Below are 18168 nucleotides of genomic sequence, written 5' to 3' on the forward strand. Positions count from 1 at the left end.
CGTTTCTACCACTTCCTTAAGGCCCGCAACCTCCCTTACTCCGTCGAGGACGTTCGAACAGTCACCAGAAACTGCCAGATCTGCGCTGAGTGCAAACCGCACTTTTTCAGGCCAGATAGAGCACACCTGGTTAAGGCCTCTTGACCCTTTGAACGCCTCAGTTTGATTTTCAAAGGCCCCCTCCCCTCCACCGATCGCAATGCGTACTTCCTGAACGTCGTTGACGAATACTCCCGTTTCCCTTTCGCCATCCCCTGCCCCGACATGACAGCGTCCACGGTCATTAAAGCCCTCGGTACCATTTCTACACTGTTTGGTTTCCACGACTACATCCATAGCGACAGGGGGTCCTCCTTTATGAGTGATGAACTGCGTCAATTCCTGCTCAGCAGGGGCATAGCTCCCGCCGGTTCAGCCCGCTGCCACCCCCTTCCCGAGGGGTTCGGTTCTCCTCCCAGACCCGCCCAGGAGTAAGGACACAGGGGACAACGCTACGCTCCCAGAGTCGACGGCGCCATCACCACCACGCCCGAGATGATCGGAAAGGACGACCAGGGCGCCCATCTGGCTCATCGAATCACTTTAACTCTCAACGTTTTCAGTTATTGTGTCTTGTTATAGTTATGGCATCATGCCGACCCTGTTTGGCCCGTTGGCCCAGTTGAAGCGATAATTTTGTGTTTTGTTCAAAGTTACGGCACAGTACCGACTCTGTAAACCCTTACAACCATGCGAACCACCATCCCGCCGGGTTCTTTTTCAACAAGGGGTGAATGTGGTGGTATGTATTAGGGGTAATACGGTACACCACGTGTCGACAGGCTATTGGTGGAGGGATGCCAGGTCCTGATAGGATCTGCCACCTACTTGACTCCACCCAGAAATGCCGGTATAAGTACCCAGCTTTTCCCTCCATTTCCCTCAGCAGCTGCATTCTGTAACCACGCTGCTGGGGATAAAGTTCTGCTTAATAAAGCCTTCAATTGACATTACCTCAACCTGCCTCGCGTCATATTGACGGTGCTACAGTCCTACCCGGCAGGACCTCAGCGTTCTGGCTGCGGGGGCCATCCTGGTGGGGGGGAGGGGGAATCAAACTTCGGGGCGGCCTCCACGGTGGCCAGTCCCGCGATCGGGGGCTGCCGATCGTCAGACGGGCTCATTCTGGGGCGGCCGCTATGTTTCTCCGCTCCAGTCCACTGTAGGGCTTCGCCATGTTGCATGGGGGCCGGCATGGAGACGTCCGTGGCGCGCATGCGCAGACCCACGCCGACTGTGGCGCGAATGCCCGGACCTGCGCCGGCAGTGCTGGGGCCCGTATTGGCAGCTGGAGCTGCGCGAAGCGCTCCATGCCATGCTGGCCCCCTGTGGGTTGGGGGATCGCTGCTCCTAGCGGCCAGATGACACCGTCGTAAAACGCTCCGCCGTTTACGACGGCGTCAACACTCTGCTGCTAAAACGGAGAATCCCGTCCAGAACTTTAATCAGTTTCCCACAAAAGTGGGATTTCTGATCCAATAATACACCGGCTGTTGTTTCCTACCTCAGAGCTGAATATCCGTTCCCATGTCTGTTAACTACTCGATTGATTGAGTTAGTACAGTGCATAAGAAAATGTTCCATTAATTTGCTGAATGAATGTAATAAACATTGAGGAGGTGATAAAAACATGGAGAAAATATTTACTGGTGGTGATGCTGAGGTGGAGCAGATAATCCAATGACAGTGGTGAGATGGATAAGAGACTTTCAGGACACTTCCTCACTTTTGAGGTTGAACACTTTTGGAACAAAGCAATTCATTAACAGTGCGGTTTATATTTAATACCTGCGCACTAGTTTTCAATGACTTGTAGTACATGGACAACTAAACACATTTGATCCTTCAGTGCTCCAGGTATCCCACCACTTAGTAAGTAGATAGATACCTGATGTTATGATTTTGGATTGCTGGTGAAGTTTGATGTCGGTCAGTGCATAGTGTTGTTGAAGACACAGAGATCTGTTGGAAGGCATTACGGGTTGAGACAAAGTTTTGCATTTTTTTTTAAAGTTGCCATACTTTTGAAAAATGAATTCGAAAGTTAGGGTAACTTGATATTCCAGGCAATCGGATAGCAACCTATTTAATGTCTTCATATTAAATATCTTTGATGGACAATGAAAAAGCTATGAATTTTGGTAACATTTCTAACTTTTCTCATTTTATTTTCTGTGCAGCAACGGACTGTGGTAACCATGGGGAGATTCTGAATGGATATTATAGGGCATCAGATCTGACAGATGGAAATACAGTTACTTTTTATTGTGACAGTGGGTGAGTATCCAATACATATGTTGCAGAAAGTCTGTGGGTGAAATTCTCTCATCCTGTGGCAGGTTTGGTGGTGGGTGGGAGCGGGGAATCTAGCCAGAGCCGGAAAATTGGGGGCGGGATTCTGCGGGAATCGGCGGGTCGGGCAACTCCGGCGTGGAGTGGCGGAAAACCACTCCGGCGTCGGGCCGCCCCAAAGATGTGGAATCCTCCGCACCTTCAGGGGCTAGGCCGGCGGCGGAGTGGTTTGCGCCGCGCCGGCCGGCATGGAAGGGGTTTGGCGCCACGCCAACGGCGCCGATGGGCCTCCGCCGGCCGGTGCGAGTTGGCGCATGCGCGGGAGCGTGTCATCCCAGCGCATGCGCAGGGGGGTTCATCTCTGCGTCAGCCGGAGAATCGCCGGGGGGGGCGGGGGGGGGCTGCCAAGTCCCCGGCGCCGGAGAATTCGGCAGCCGGCGGAGGCAGGATTCATGCCATCCCCCTGCGATTCTCCGACCCGGCGGGGGGAATCGGAGAATCCCGCCCTGGAAATCCACTGGCGTAAAATCACGTATCGATTCTCCCAATGGTTGCACGGTTCAACACTCTGCCGGGCAGTCCAGTACCTGCCCTCCATCTCCATTATCAGCTGGTCTTCATGGTCAGCTGGACCCATGGACCCTTCTGTGTCACTGTCTCAGATCAGTACAGCGCCTGGGATTGGGGAGTACAGGGGTCTCCTTACCCCTGGTGCCACACACCTGTATTTATCTGGACAGGTCTCTGCTTTGGGACTCATGCAGACATCGCAACAAAGATCCTAATTTCAAGCCGGGGTGGAGGGCAAGGTGAGGCCGGTGGACTGATGCAGACAGGAGGGGACAATGTGGAAAGAAGGCTGTGCAAGGAGTGGGAGGAAGGGCGAGGGTGCACGACGGCAGGCAGAGAGTCAAGGAGGTGGGTGAAGAAGACGAACAATGGAAGGCGGAGGGAAGACCGAGGGGAGGGAAGCAGGACCCTGACAAGGCTGCATGAAAAGCTCACAGTCAAGAGGGTCAAAGGGAAACCATATTGTTTACAGGAAGGGGAAGCTTGGAATCTCCAGAGGTGGTGGGTAGAGGCCCAAGTCAGGCATGGGCGCCTCGCAGACGATGGACTCGGGGGGAATGGTGGTTGAATCGAGGAGAAAACTGATAATTAAATAAGGCGCACGGATCTTCGAAACTGCAGCTGATAATGAGCGGACAAATCAGAGACTCGTAGGGGAGCTTCTCTGTGCATAATTAATAAGGTTCCTATGTGGAATCTGGCGCAGGATCCCACTATTCTGGCCAGTGTGAAAGGTGCTGCCGGTCCTGCCCGCAACCGCACTTAGTCTCAAAATGGGGCAATTCCACCCTGCAGTTTTTCATGCTATAGTTAAGACAATCTCAAATGCCCATTGTCATAATATACACCAGTATATCATGGCGCAGACACACACTGATGGACACACAGTGGGACCAAAAAACATACACAACACCGCAGCCAATCACCAATGAGAGCACACGCACTATAAAGACAGGGGACATCAGAGTTCCCGCTCTTTCGAGTAGCAGCTAGCTAGGAGCACAGAGCTCACAGCCTGCAACACATACATTCACCATGTGCTGAGTGCTTCAATTGGTTCAGACAAGGCAAAGGTCTTTAGTTAAAGCTGGTATCGTATTTACCCACAGTTCAAGTCTGTTTAAATAGTTAACCTTTTAATAAAATAGTGTTGCACTACTTCAAGTGTTGGTGACCTGTATGTGATCCAGAACACCCAACACATCAACCATCTCCTGTGCTTCATATTCCAGATGGTAGCTGTCCATGTGAACTTTGAATGAAGCTTTCAGTTTTGCTGTTGAACTGCAATTTTTAAAACAAATCTTTATTCTGCTCAAGATGGAGGATATTCTGAATATCGGCCCATAATTTCCTGGTTCCCCAGAATCGCATTTAGGGGGTACCCCAATGATGCACTGGGGAATCTCTCGAGGAAGCTCCCACATTTATTGTCCAGAAGCAGTAACTTCTCCTCGATTGGAAACCATCAGACAGAATCGAATTAAATCGTTAACTTTGGATGGTACTGCCATTTTTACCCCGATAGTTACTCTGAAAAAGTTAAAAGGAGAAAAACCACTTCTAACTCCACGAACTATGTTAAACACTGGACCAAACCTCGAATGGGATACCGCCCCCATCTCCCTCCTTGTCTATCCCCAATTGTCCGAACCACTTACATTCAAAACTTACCTTTTCCCTTTAAATTGTCCCTTTAACCATCTCCTTTATGGCAGCTAGTACCGTAAAAAGGGGGCATTTCATTCTTCACTGTGCCCCAATTACTGTTCGCTAATGCAGCCGGTGGCGCCATTCACTTCTCCTGCCTCACCCAGCCTCAGTGAGGGAGGTTGAGTGAGACAGGAGCTATGGAATTACACCGTAAGACCATTCAGAGCAGCAATCCGCCAGAAGGTTGCCACTCTGAGGAAGTTACGAGTCATTAATGCAAAGATTGAATTGTGAAATGTGTTATCGATAACTAGAATCATAAACTGAGATTAATACTGAACGTCTGTGTCTGCTGGAACATCAAAATATTTAAATTATTGTAAAGCTGATTGGATGCACCTTTGTTCCTCCCAAGCACTGTACTTTATGTGGAGTCTCGGTTCTCATTATGATACAACAATATTTGGTTCCTACTTTATTGTTCCGCTAAGCGAGTCCCATGTTTGATTTTTTTTAAACACAGTTTGTTGATAGTTTAATAAATTTTTCCTTAATGCATCTCCTGTTTCGTACTTGGTCAGAAAACTGTACCGCTTTACTAATTACCCTTCATGTCCCTGATAACAGGTGGTTTGTTTCTCTTTGACTAGATACAAAATGGTGGGTAGAGACTACCTGCAATGTACACCTGCGGGATGGGATGGCGAGGTTCCATCCTGTGAACGTAAGTTATGTCACCTATTTTTGTATTTTAAAGTGATTTACTTGCTTATCTATTCCAAACGATTGAACTAATTTGAATGGGTTGTCATGTAGCGTTGGTTCACATCCAAGTTTTCTTCCCTACAGAATTTTGGCATCCTCAAGCTTGGAGTTCTGACTTTGTGGAGTGGGAAGGAAACAGTTGGTCAATATTTTGATTCAACATTGCACATCAAGGATTCATAATTGTATGAAATGAGAAATGACCAATCCATTAATCAATCCTGCTCCTTTCAGAAGATGTTAATCTTCTGACCGGTTGCAAATGGTAGTGTTGGAGTGTTGGTGGATGATACAAAGTTGCTAATTCTTTGTGGAATTTCAGGTAACAGGAAGTGGTAGTTTGGACCATAGGAGATCGAAGTAGTGGAGGCAGCAGGGCAAGGAAAGGTGCAAGGAAAGAATTGTGGTATGGAGAGGTTGGGAGATACTGGACGAACACCAAGTATGAATGGAGGAATGAGATAGAAAAGAAGTAGCATCATAACAGGTAGGTGAAGAAGGCTGAGGGAAAGAAGAATCAGAATTTGGCGATACTGCCTGACAATTGGTGCAAGGCACACAAGATAGGTCAAAGGAAGGGAGCAATGAAACACCATGAGAGTCAAGTCATGGAAGCCCATGCGAGGCAATGAAGAGAATTTGGTCAGAGGCTTCAAAGATACAGGGATGAACCTTATTGTTGACGTCATTATTTTTGACAATTTCCCAACCATAAGAAATTGACATATATCATCTTTTGCTTTCAACACACCCTCACCACTCTGCTCCTCACAAGCCCTTTATTGCTCTCAATCCTTCATCTTCTCTGCACCTTACTCCACAACACTAATACCTTTCTCTTTTTATATCACCTGTTATGGGCGAGACGTTTTCAGAACCCCAAAATGTATCATGGAGTTCAACCAACCTCTCCCTTGAATGGATTTGTTGCTTTTCCGAGCACACGGCTTTTTCCCTAGGTGTGGGATTACAATTATGGACACATGGGTTTTTAAACACAAAACACTGTTTATTCCATGAACTCAACTGAACATCTTAAACAAACATTGGATCTCTTAATACCCCTTACTTCAAAGATAACTCAGAAAATATTGCAACAGTAAATAATTCCTTAAAATGTTCCTTCAAACTTCCAAGAGACTTAACACCTTTAAACAAAATCACATCAGGTTAAAGGATATATATATTTTCTGTAGAATGGCAGAGATATATTAGCTTGGTTGATTTCAGCTCCAGCACCTTGCTTTCTTCTTGCAGCTCTCTGGACACACACACACACACACCCACTGCTTTTTAAACTGAAACTAAAAACCTGCAAAACCAAATTGCAAAATGGCTGAACTGAGCTGAGCTCCACCCACTCTATGACATCACTGTTTTCTTAAAGGTACATTGCTTAAACATCCAGTTCTTAAAGGCACTCTCGCATGACACACCTCAGACTACTACTTGCACACAGAATTTTAATTGTTTTAGAATACACTTTATGCAAAAGGTTTCATTGGCAGATCACCGAAACACAGGTAGATATTAAGATAGGTGACCACAGGGCAGCATGGTGGCGCAAGTGGTTAGCACTGCTGCCTCACGGCGCCGAGGTCCCAGGTTCGATCCCGGCTCTGGGTCACTGTCCGTGTGGAGTTTGCACATTCTCCCCGTGTTTGCGTGGGTTTCACCCCCACAACCCAAAATAGATGTGCAGGATTGGCCACGCCAAATTGCCCTTTAATTGGAAAAAATGAATTGGATAATCTAAATTTATTTTTAAAAACTTTTTAAAGATAGGTGACCAAAAACTGAGCCAGCTATGTCGGGCGGGATTTTCCACACAACCAGCCCCATGTTTCATGGCGGTGGAGGCAGCCTGCCATTGGCTGGTGGAGGGATCTTCAGGTCTTGCCATTGTCAATGGGGCTTCCTGTTGAATGTATCCCTCACTGCTGGGAAACCCACAGCGGGGGTGCACCATTGGTAGGACCAGAAGATCCTAACAACGTAAACGGCTGGATTGTTCCAGCCATGGGTTTTAATAAATGACTTAAAGGAGAACGGTGAGGAGGAGAGACCGAGAGATTTAGGGATGAAACTGCAGAGTTGCAGGTTGCAGAAGCCACAACCGCCAGTAGAGATGGCGGAGGGTATCAAGGTGTGTAAGAGGCTAGAATTGGAAAAAAGCTGAATTCTTAGAGCATTGATCTTGTTCTTGACAGTTGAAAGACTTTTGGGCTAAAGGAAATCATAGGACTAGAGAGTAGTAGGGCAGGGCCTAAGAGGGATTTGAATGCAATGATACATTTTAAGGTTGCTGGGTCAGGAAACAAAGTGAGATTAGTGAAGATAGGTGAACTGGACAGTGTTGGTCAGGATTCAGCCAGCAGGGGTGGCATGTGGCACAGTGGTTAGCACTGGGACTGCGGTGCTGAGGACCCAGATTCGAATTCCGGCCCTGGGTCACGGTCCGTGTGGAGTTTGCACATTCTCCCCCATGTCTGTGTGGGTTTCACCCCCAAAACCCAAAGATGTGCAGGTTGGTGGATTGGCCACGCTAAATTGCCCCTTAATTGGAAAAAAAAATAATTGGGTACACGAAAAGAAAATGTTTTTAAAAAGGATTCAGATAGCAGAGCTATGGATTAGGTGAAGTTTACAAGTGGTAGAAAATGATAGGCTGTCAATAAGAACATGGGAATAGTCCAATTGGGAGTAAAAAAAGCTCACATGAAAGTCCTGTAAGACCATCAAGTCTGCCCTGCCATTCAATGAGGTCATGACTGATCTGATATGTTAATCCTCGACTCAATTTTCCCGTCTTATCCCATAACCATTGTTTCCCTTCGTGATGAGGTGCTAGTAGCTGATTGGCTGAGTCAGGTTGTTATAACTGGACGTGAAGTTCCCAGAATGGAACCCTGGCTCAAAAGACCATCTGGGGAATTCTCCGTCGGTGGCATCCTCCGGTTCGCCGGCATGGCACCCATGCCCGTGGGTTTCCTGATGGCGTGGAGTGGCCGCAATGGGAAACCCCATTGGCCAGCTGCAGGAACAGAGAATCCCGCTGCCAGCGGGGGCGTGATGTGCCAGAAAATGCGCCACGTGGACTGGAGAATCCCACCCCATAACTTTTATTTTTTTCATAAACATGGAGGAACACAGTCACAGGAGTGTGAATTCGTTTTCACAACAAGAAAAAACTGTATCAAACATGAACATGTTGGATTATGACACAATACTCCTTACTTAACAAATACATACAGATTTTAAGATTAACACGGATTACTGAGTATATCTTCGGCTACAACAGTCTCAACACAACATCCCTCTAAACACACAAGATGACTGTGGTCAACTACACTTTGCACTCTGAACTCAAAGTGAATGTCTGTGGATTTCCCTCAGAGCTCCCCCAGCTGATTGTCACATGAAAGTTTCCAAACTCCACTCCCAAATCACACTTTAAAATCTTCTTCAACAACATTGCTTTCCATCAGTGGTTTGCATTCCGAAATCCAGTCCAGGTTTTCCAAATGACTCTTTTTACCACGGTTGCCACTCCTCTTTTAACAGTGATTCCAGTATCCAGGTTTTACATCACCCCTTTTAGATTTTTTTTTTCTTGAGTGCTGTACAAACTGTTCACAATTGCTTTAACTCTCAATTCTCAGACTCTATTAAAATAGCATCAAACTTTTTATTTACTCTGAAGTCTGCTTTCCAACTTTAAACCTGGTTACTGCAACTGCCTCTTTAACTCAGAACACTATTTTGGTCTCTGTTCTCTTAACTTCAGTTGTCTTAAGACATTCTTTCTGTACTAATTTCCTGGCTTTCTGCACAGTAACCGGTTCTTTGGAAAGCTTTCCTCTTTGGAGCTCCCGTCCTGTCCAGTCTTTTTCTTGGAAGAGTAGAGAGATGCTCACTCCTTGGTGCGCTTCATCAACTGTAATGTATCCAGCTAAAACAAAACTTAAAACATTTTCTACGTTACAAGGCCCCAGTTGCTAAGCAACTATTGCTCGTTTATTTCCTCTTCATGCCGTGTCCCTTTCGAAGCACAATAGAAACACAGTTGGAACTGAACCAACCTCCACACATACAAAGACCTTTGTCCAGCATGAATCTAACTTTAGGTTTCCCTATAGTGCCGTCCAGGCACGAAAACATTAAATTAAACCCACTAAAAACTACACCTTATTTCTCATTTTTCCAATAGAAATAAAGATTCCTTAAACAACCTTTGTTTTTCTAACAAGGCACAGTGTTGGTATTATCTCCAGGTAACACTGCAAGAATCCGGTGGGAGCAAGGCACTGAGGTTGAGCAAGGGAATTAGAGAGCTGGTGAATCACGGTGAGTGGGAGATAGTAGGAGCAGAAAACGTGCAGATAAGAGGGGCTATCTTAAATGAAGGAAGTTGGAATGGGCAGTGTTGGGGATAGAGAGAATATGGCATTGGTAGCACAGCTCAGGGTTAGAGTAAACGCCACAGTTGTGAAAAGACTGGTTCAGCTCAGACACAGAATTGGACAATGATGTAGTTTTTAAATGGAATAACAAAAGGTCAGCAATTATTTTTAACTGCTTACTCCATTGATTCTCAACAGAGAATATTATGTGCAGCTGGCAAAAACAAGATTCAATGCCTTATTGTTAATTTACATAAATGTTGCCAGTGCTGAATTCTTCATTTTAATTGGCTGCAATCTTTATCCTTTTCATTCATGACTCTCTGCTATTCGGGCTTTTCTGCTCTCAGTCTCACTATCTCCCACTCCCTATGCTGCTTCAGCACTCCGAGTCCCATGCTTATTCCCTTCACTGCCTCCCTCCCTCCTGGACCCTTGCAGTACCTCCGTGCGATCATGTGAGCAATAGATCGAGATAAGCATGCTGCAGATCCCAATAGGAGCGAGATAAGATGAATAAAATTGAAGCGAGGAGAGGAAAATGGAGAAGCAAAGTGTGAAAGAGAGGGGGAGGATAAGAGAATAATTTGGAATAGTGTAAGGGCACAGACCTGTAAGCGAAAAGATAAGCAAGCGGAAAACAGAAGGAAGAGAGAAATGCTTATTTACTCCGATTTCCAATGGCCGTATGTGGTGGGGTGTGTGAATCAATGAAATCAACTTCAATGATGAAATGAAAATGTTTGAAAACCATTGCCCAAAACACTAAGCCGCTTTTTAACTTTGGATCAGTTGAGATCCTTGGTTGGGTATCGTTACATTCAGCAGAAAGCATCGGTGGGCTGATGCACAATAGCCCCACTACAGTTACTTGCCTTTTGTTGCTTTGAAAGTTGGTAGGTTGGGATGGGTCTCTATTTCTCATTGCCAGTAGTGGGCTGGACAGATTTTTCAAAACATTGGGGGTGGGATTTTCTTGCACCCTCTCTCCCGCGCAGTGACTTTTCCAGCCACGGAGGCAGCTCATCATTGGTCGCCGGTGGGATCGTCCAGTCCTGCCGATGTTTACGCCATTTTGTGTCACTCATCCATCCAACCACTGGGGAATCTGCTGTGGAGGGGTCGCCTTGGGCGGGTCCGGAAGATCCCGCCCCCCTAGTCTTTTTGACAACTGCTGCATGAGGAATAATGTTTATTTAATCTCTGACAGTGAACAGCATGGAACCTTTTCGACTTGAGGACAGAGGTTTGAGAGACACGTATTTGTGTGTTAATAATGTGTTCTCTTTTAAAATCCTAGGCACAGCATCAAGTGGACTTGTACAAAATGTTGTTGGTGAGTAAGAAATCAACCCAAAATTTTCTGGCTGCCTCAAAGTCCATTTTCTTTCGTATTTACTGACAGTTGGAAATCAAAATTATACGTTTAAAACTTACTGACTGAGTTGGTGTTCCAAATATTCAAACTGGCAAGTTTAGTCAGACTAGTTATTAACAGGAAAGAATGTTCCGAAGCGTGGTACATTGGCGAGACCATGCAGACGCAGCGACAACAAATGGACGAACATCGTGTGACAATCAACAGGCTGGAATGTTCCCTTCCAGTCGGGGAACACTTCAGCAGTCAAGGGCATACAGCCTCTGATCTCCGGGTAAGCGTTCTCCAAGGCGGCCTTCAGGATGCGCGACAACGGAGAATCGCCGAGCAGAAACTCATAGCCAAGTTCCACACCCATGAGTGCGGCCTCAACCGGGACCTGGGATTCATGTCGCATTACATTCATCCTCACCATATGGCCTGGGCTTGCAAAATCCTACCAACTGTCCTGGCGTGAGACAATTCACACCTCTTTAACCTGGGGTTACCCCTATCTCTGGATCTGTAAAGACTTAATTGCCTGCAAATGCTCGCATTCTAAGCATTGTCTTGCATCTTTGAATTTGTCTATATATATGTTTCTGGAACATACCTCTTCATTCACCTAAGGAGCAGTGCTCCGAAAGCTAGTGTTTGAAACAAACCTGTTGGACTTTAACCTGGTGTTGTAAGACGTCTTACTGTGCTCACCCCAGTCCAACGCTGGCATCTCCACATCATAGTTATTGATGAAGCTTCGGTACTTTAATAATATTTAAGGGTAAGCTTTTCAAGGCTCTGCTGGTGTTGCTAGTCAGTGAGGATCCAAGCCAGATGTTGTGTTGCAGATACCTTGCACACCGAATGAACAGCACAATACAAGATTTGTTATATCTTTTGAAAAATATTAGTAATTCACCAAGATGGATTTTGTATTCTGTTCTCCCTCGGTCCTGCCTCTATCTCGCCCCTCCCCCTCATGTTTCCCCATCTTCGCGTCTGCCTTTTTCTCATCGTCTATCAAAGTCAGAAGAATAATATGTGCAGATGTGGACTATGGAAATGCATTTGGCATAGTCTACTTGGACTTCAGCAAGGCTTTTGATAAGGTCCCACATGGAAGACTGATAACGAAAGTGCTGTGGACCTCTATGACTCAAATATTGCAATTTGTTTTGAAAATAGTTTTTAAAGATTCTAACATTTTATGCATAAATAAGTCAAACGATAAAACCTGTATCAACAACCTCAACAAACCCTACTAAACAAAAAACAAAAACATCCCCACCAATTATACCCAACCCCTCCCCAATAGAACACCTCACCAACAGCTAACAGTGACCAGATCCTTGAAATGCATTATAAACGATGCCATCTGCGATAGAATCCATCAGTCACTCCCCTCACTGTGAACCTAATCTTCTTGAGATGCAAAAACTCCACCAAACCACCCAGCCATACTGTGGCACTGGGCGATGCCACCTGCCTCCAATTCAGCAGGGTCCACCACCAATCCAGCAATGAGGCAAATGCCAAAGCATTCACCATCACACCCATCCTAAATTCTGGTTGGTCTGACACCCCAAATACCGCTACGAATGGGCAGGGCTCCAAATCCACATTTAAAATTGCCGATACGGTGTTACAAAATGGCCCCCAAAAACCCACCAACTTGGGGCAGGACCAGAACATGTGCGCATGGTTTGCAGATCCCCTCGAGCACCGCTCACACCTATCCTCAACCCCTTCAAAAAAACGACTCATTCTGGCCTGGGTGAGGTGTGCCCTGAACACCACCTTGACCTGTATCAAACTTAGCCTTGCGCAGGTTGACGTAGCATTCACCCATGGACAGACCCGCTCCACACCTCCTCCTCTACTGAGACCTGCTCCTTCCCCATGATCCGTCCATATGTCCCGGACGTGCTGCCCTTCTCCAACCCTGCACAGGAAACAATCCTTTCTAGCAAAGTGGATGGTGGCGCCATTGGGAATGTCGAGAAAGCTAGTCGGACCCAATCACCCACCTGAGAGTACATGAACATATCTATCTCCGCAAGGCCTGCTCTGTCCTCCAGCTCCTCCAGTCAGCTAACCGACCCTCCAAAAATAGATCCTTTACCCGCTTCACCCCTTCCCCGTACCTTTCCTTTTTTTTAAATTTAGTGTACCCAATTCATTTTCTTTCCCCAATTAAGTGGCAATTTAGCGTGGCCAATTCGCCTACCCTGCACATCTTTGGGTTGTGGGGGCGAAACCCACGCAAACATGGGGAGAATGTGCAAACTCCACACGGACAGTGACCCAGAGCCCAGATCGAACCTGGGACCTCGGCGTCGTGAGGCAGCAGTGCTACCCCTTACCTTTCCAACCCCCAAAAGTGGCATCAAGTTTTATTATTGCAATCTAATTTATTGCTGATGGGAAACTGACTTTATTTAGTATCCCAGCCCAACATAATTCCTGCCATTGATGAGAGCAGAAAATTCTGCACAAGGCTTTCCGTTATGTTCCGATCCCAACTGATGTTACTACTGGACAGTTAGGTCCCAGAATGGACCCCAGCTCAATAGGCCGCAACTTTTATTTTTTGTTCAGAGACTTGGATGAACAGAGCTGCAGAACTGCTAATTAACTTTTAGCCAAATAATAAAACATTTATTAAATATGACATGATTAACTATAATACACTATTCCTTCATTCCACCTATATCTTTACAGCTGCACATAGGATAACACACCCCACCTATATCTTTACAGCTGCACATAGGATAACACAAGTTACAAAAAGTGTCTTAAGCTCTAATGTTCTCAGTCAATATACAGTCCATGTAAAGCAATGGCAAAATGTGGTCAGGCACACCACACTCTGGGCGAAATTCTCCGGCCGCGTCTGCCCGGCGACTGGAAATGTCCGGCCGAGGTCAATGGATCTTTTGTCATGTGAGAGTACCCTTTAAGAAATGGGTGTTTAAGAAATGTACCTTTAAGAAATGGAGCTGCTCATGTTACTGGAGTGATGTCAGAGTGTGAGTGGAGCTGAGATCCACTTCTGCCTTTTAGTTTCAGTTTGAAGAGTTTGGGTGTGTCTGTGAGCTGCACTGCTGTTCTCTGCCATGAAGGACTATCTCTTAATCATTTGGTGAATTCAGAAGAATTATAAATGTTTTCAGTCTTGAATGTAAACCCTGATATGCTCCTGTTTAGAGGTTTGTTAAGTCTTTTGGATGATAAAAGGACAGCATACAGGTTATTTAGTGTTTTATTCTTTGGGGGGTGTATTTGATTTACTGTTTGCTAAGATATTCACTGTTTGTTTTAGAAAGGTTAACTTGAGTTCATAGAATAAACATTGTTTTGTTTTAAAAAACCACTGGTCCATTTTCTGCTATACCATACCTGTAGAGTAAGCCGTGTGCTCCCCAAACCACAATCTATTAAAGGTTGTGGGTCAGGTGAACTCCATGATACACTTTGGGATTCTCTAAACCCTGGCCCATAACATTTTACATGTCCGCGTCCCGCCTATGGCGATCTTGTGGTAGGTGGGGTTGATAAATCCCGTCCCCTGAAACCAAGGGCGCGATTTAACCAAAAAGGTTCCAAGTGTGGTAACGAGCGGAAACGGCTGTGAGCTTCTCGATGCTTGGACCGGAGAGGCCACCCCCACTATAAAATATTAATTGATCCGATTAATGAGGCCCCAAAGGCTTCACAGCGCAAATGATGGTCCCGCCAGCTGCTTTTTCGGGACCGCGCTAGCCAACCCCTTGTTAACAAAGGACAGAAGCACTTAAACCACTCCTGCACAGCCAACTCCACTCAGCTCCCAGCCATGCCTCTGAGAGGACCAGCCCCACAATTCAGGGATGCCAACCTGAGTGGATTATTGGATGCGGTGGAGACCGGATGAGATGCCCTCTTCTCTCTAGGGTCTCAGAGGGTCAGCCACAGGGCAACCAGTGCTGCCTGGGAGGAGGTGACTGCACCCGTCAGCTCGGGGTGTGTGTCCAGGAGGACCGGCTCCCAGTGCCGTAAGACGATCAACAACGTCCACCATTTTTATGCGTATGATTTAATTTCAGTTTTTGGCAATTATTATTTTATTCAAACAAACTTTTTGAACGAGGCAGTTTACATCAAGAAGCTAAAATTTATCAAGTGGCATTTAGAATTAGGAATGTGTCCATTTCAGAAAAATGTTGCAATTCTGTTTTAAAAAGATAGCTTATAAAATAGAGCAATCTGCACTCTTATGCGCCCACAGATGTTTGTTTTCTGGTTAATAACTGCGTATATTATGGATTTCTTTTTAAGGAATTAATCTGGGTATTGTTGCTCTCGTTGGCCTAGTTTTTTTTGCCGTGTGCTGTTATCGAAAAAGGTTATTAAATAAAGGGTAAGACAGTTTGAAATTTCCCTGAATTTTTTAATGTCTTCAAAAACCCTGCAACACAGTTTGCATTTGGTTTTCTCGTTGGACTTTACTTGAGTTGCTGAGGGAAAACATACCCTGAGCAACTTCAAAAATAACTGTAGATCCGGGCAGATTATAACGGATAAAATCAAGAGAGCTGCCTGGTAGCATAGTGGTTCGCACTGTTGCTTCACAGGGCCAGGATCCCAGGTTCGATTCCTGGCTTGGGTCACTGTCTGTGCGGAGTCTGCACGTTCTCCCCGTGTCTGCGTGGGTTTCCTCCGGGTGCTCCGGTTTCCTCCCACAAGTCCTGAAAGACGTGCTGTTAGGTGAATTGAACATTCTGAATTCACCCTCTGTATACCAGAACAGGCGCTGGAATGTGGCGAATATGGGCTTTTCACAGTAACTTCATTGCCGTGTTAATGTAAGCCTACTTATGACAATAAAGATTATTATATTATTATTGAAGGGGCACTGAACCAAACGAAAACAAATCGCAAAGGAAACTTAAAACATTAAAGCCCGTTAAGATGTGCTTAACGGGGTCGATAAAACACCCCGTCGATCATAGAATTTACAGTGCAGAAGGAGGCCACTCGGCCCATCAAGTCCGCACCGGCCCTCGGAAAGAGCACCCCAACTAAACTCACACCTCCACCCTTTCGTCGTAGCCCAGTCCCCACGGGGCACGGAAAACCTCGACGGTGCTGGCAGACACCACGATCTCCCTCTCCAGGGACATCCAGCAGTGAATACACAGTCGGGTTGGATGCCCTCTTCGGTCACCCACTGCCCAGACTTGTTAATCCTCTTATTTATAGACTAACCAACGGATTTTAATTTGATTTGTTAGTAAATCAAACATTGAATCCTATACTATTCACTCTTTTATTTATCAATCACAATTTCCTTCACGTTTAGCTTCATAATCGCCACAACTGGAAATAATTTGATTTTGTCCACAACCGCCATTTGAGTGTGGTTGTATGCTGGGAAATCAGGTTTAATCGATTTATTCTGTAAAAATTAACCAATGCTGCCTTGAGGAATGTGAAGAATTTTAATTAACTTATTCTACTTAAACTAAGTGATGCATTTTACTTTGTGCATATATATATACAAATTATATTCTGCTATTATCATTAATTTTTAATCTATGTTTATGACATGTTTCCTTTGTAGGCGATATTACCTCGACAGAGGAATTCCCATGACACTTCAAACTAATCACACAATATGATCTTTATTTGAGGACTTTAAAATAAAAAAGGTAAAGCTTTATGTCATTCGATATGGCTTGCAAAATGCTTTCAGTGGCCTTTGGTACTGTGTTAAATATTTAACTATAAGCACGTAAGGGAATTTTCAAATTGTACCAACCTGTGTGTCTCTAATTCTACATTCTTATGTTGCTAAAAATTATTTATTGATGGCCAGGATTCTTCAATCTGAGTTCACCCCCACCCCCGCTGCCAGCGAGAATTTGGCGCTGAGCCAAAACTCTATTCACTGTGGCGAGAGCGGAGATTCCCGCCAGCGGGAACGGAAGGAGAATTCCAGCCAATTAATTTCAAACATGAGAAAAATGACCAACAAGATTGGGGTCGGGAGTGGGGTGGTCATGTACTATATACCATCCCAGCTTGATCTAATGATTGAATTTTTGAGAAAAGAAAGCACTAAGTTGTTACGGCCACATAGTTGTTAATAACTCAACACATCTTGAGCGATGTTGTCCAGTGTTGATTTCACAAGAGCAGTCAGTGGGAAGGAACGCATTTCAATGGAACTAGTGCCAAATTATGTGGTGATTCCAGGTGCTTGCCATCCCCATCCTGCCTTCCCCATGCAGAAGCATTGAATTTCTCTTCAGTTTTCTTGCCATGGAGGCTGATGCAATTTAAATAAGAAAATAACTGTCCTAACATCCAGGCTGCTTCTCAAGTCTTGACCCGCTCCCCAGTGGGGCCCCTTTTCACGGTGTGGTCCTCTTTACACTTTTTTTGAGTGAATGAGAGGTCTTTTTGCAGCCAAGGTCACTGGAAACATCTACAGGTTGAGCATCCCTTATCCGAAATTCCGAAAACCGGAAAATTCCAAAATCCACATTTATATTTGAGCGCAGTACATGCGCCATTCCCAATGCATGCCACACATGCGCAGTTCCCAATATTCCACTCATGTGCAGTTCCCAACACGTGCCACACATGGGCAGTTCCCAATGTTCCACACATGCGCAGCTCCCAACACGCACTACACATGCGCAGTACATTCCAAAATCCGAAAAGTTCTGCTACACATTGGGCCTCAAGCATTTTGGGTAAGGGACTTTCAACCTGTATTAATTTTAGCCCATTTTTAAAAAAGTTTTATGCTTTTTGTATTGAAGCCATTTCACTAAAAACGGATAAGGGGCAAGGGGCAGGAATTTCACAGAGCTTAAATAGAAAATGTTGATATCAAGTATGTAACATGTTTTACTAAGTATGGTTTAAATAGGAAACTGAGGTTGCATTTCATGGACAAGTGGCCAAAGACTGAGACGGTGGAACTTTTGGCAGGTGTAAATAAGATGGCTTTGCTCCCAATAACAAGTTGCGGAAAGATCTGGGGCAGGATTCTCCGTCCTGCTGCATCCGTTTGCTGGTGCGGCGTGCCCCCACTGACAG

The 18168-nt window shown here is 45.5% G+C and overlaps 1 protein-coding gene across 1 annotated transcript in view; it reads left to right on the forward strand.

Annotated features, from left to right (window-relative positions):
• The window catches only part of LOC140393808 (sushi, von Willebrand factor type A, EGF and pentraxin domain-containing protein 1-like), a 145950-nt gene that overhangs the window by 112482 nt on the left and 15300 nt on the right, over positions 1-18168 (forward strand). Inside the window, exons 41-45 of the mRNA XM_072480270.1 lie at positions 2220-2316; positions 5205-5278; positions 11023-11058; positions 15397-15478; positions 16682-16769. Coding sequence (XP_072336371.1) covers positions 2220-2316; positions 5205-5278; positions 11023-11058; positions 15397-15478; positions 16682-16739 — 347 coding nt within the window. The 3' untranslated portion in view covers positions 16740-16769. The remainder of the gene's footprint in view (positions 1-2219; positions 2317-5204; positions 5279-11022; positions 11059-15396; positions 15479-16681; positions 16770-18168) is intronic.

This window comes from Scyliorhinus torazame, chromosome 17, assembly GCF_047496885.1.
Source record: "Scyliorhinus torazame isolate Kashiwa2021f chromosome 17, sScyTor2.1, whole genome shotgun sequence".
Classification (NCBI taxonomy): Eukaryota; Metazoa; Chordata; class Chondrichthyes; order Carcharhiniformes; family Scyliorhinidae; genus Scyliorhinus; species Scyliorhinus torazame.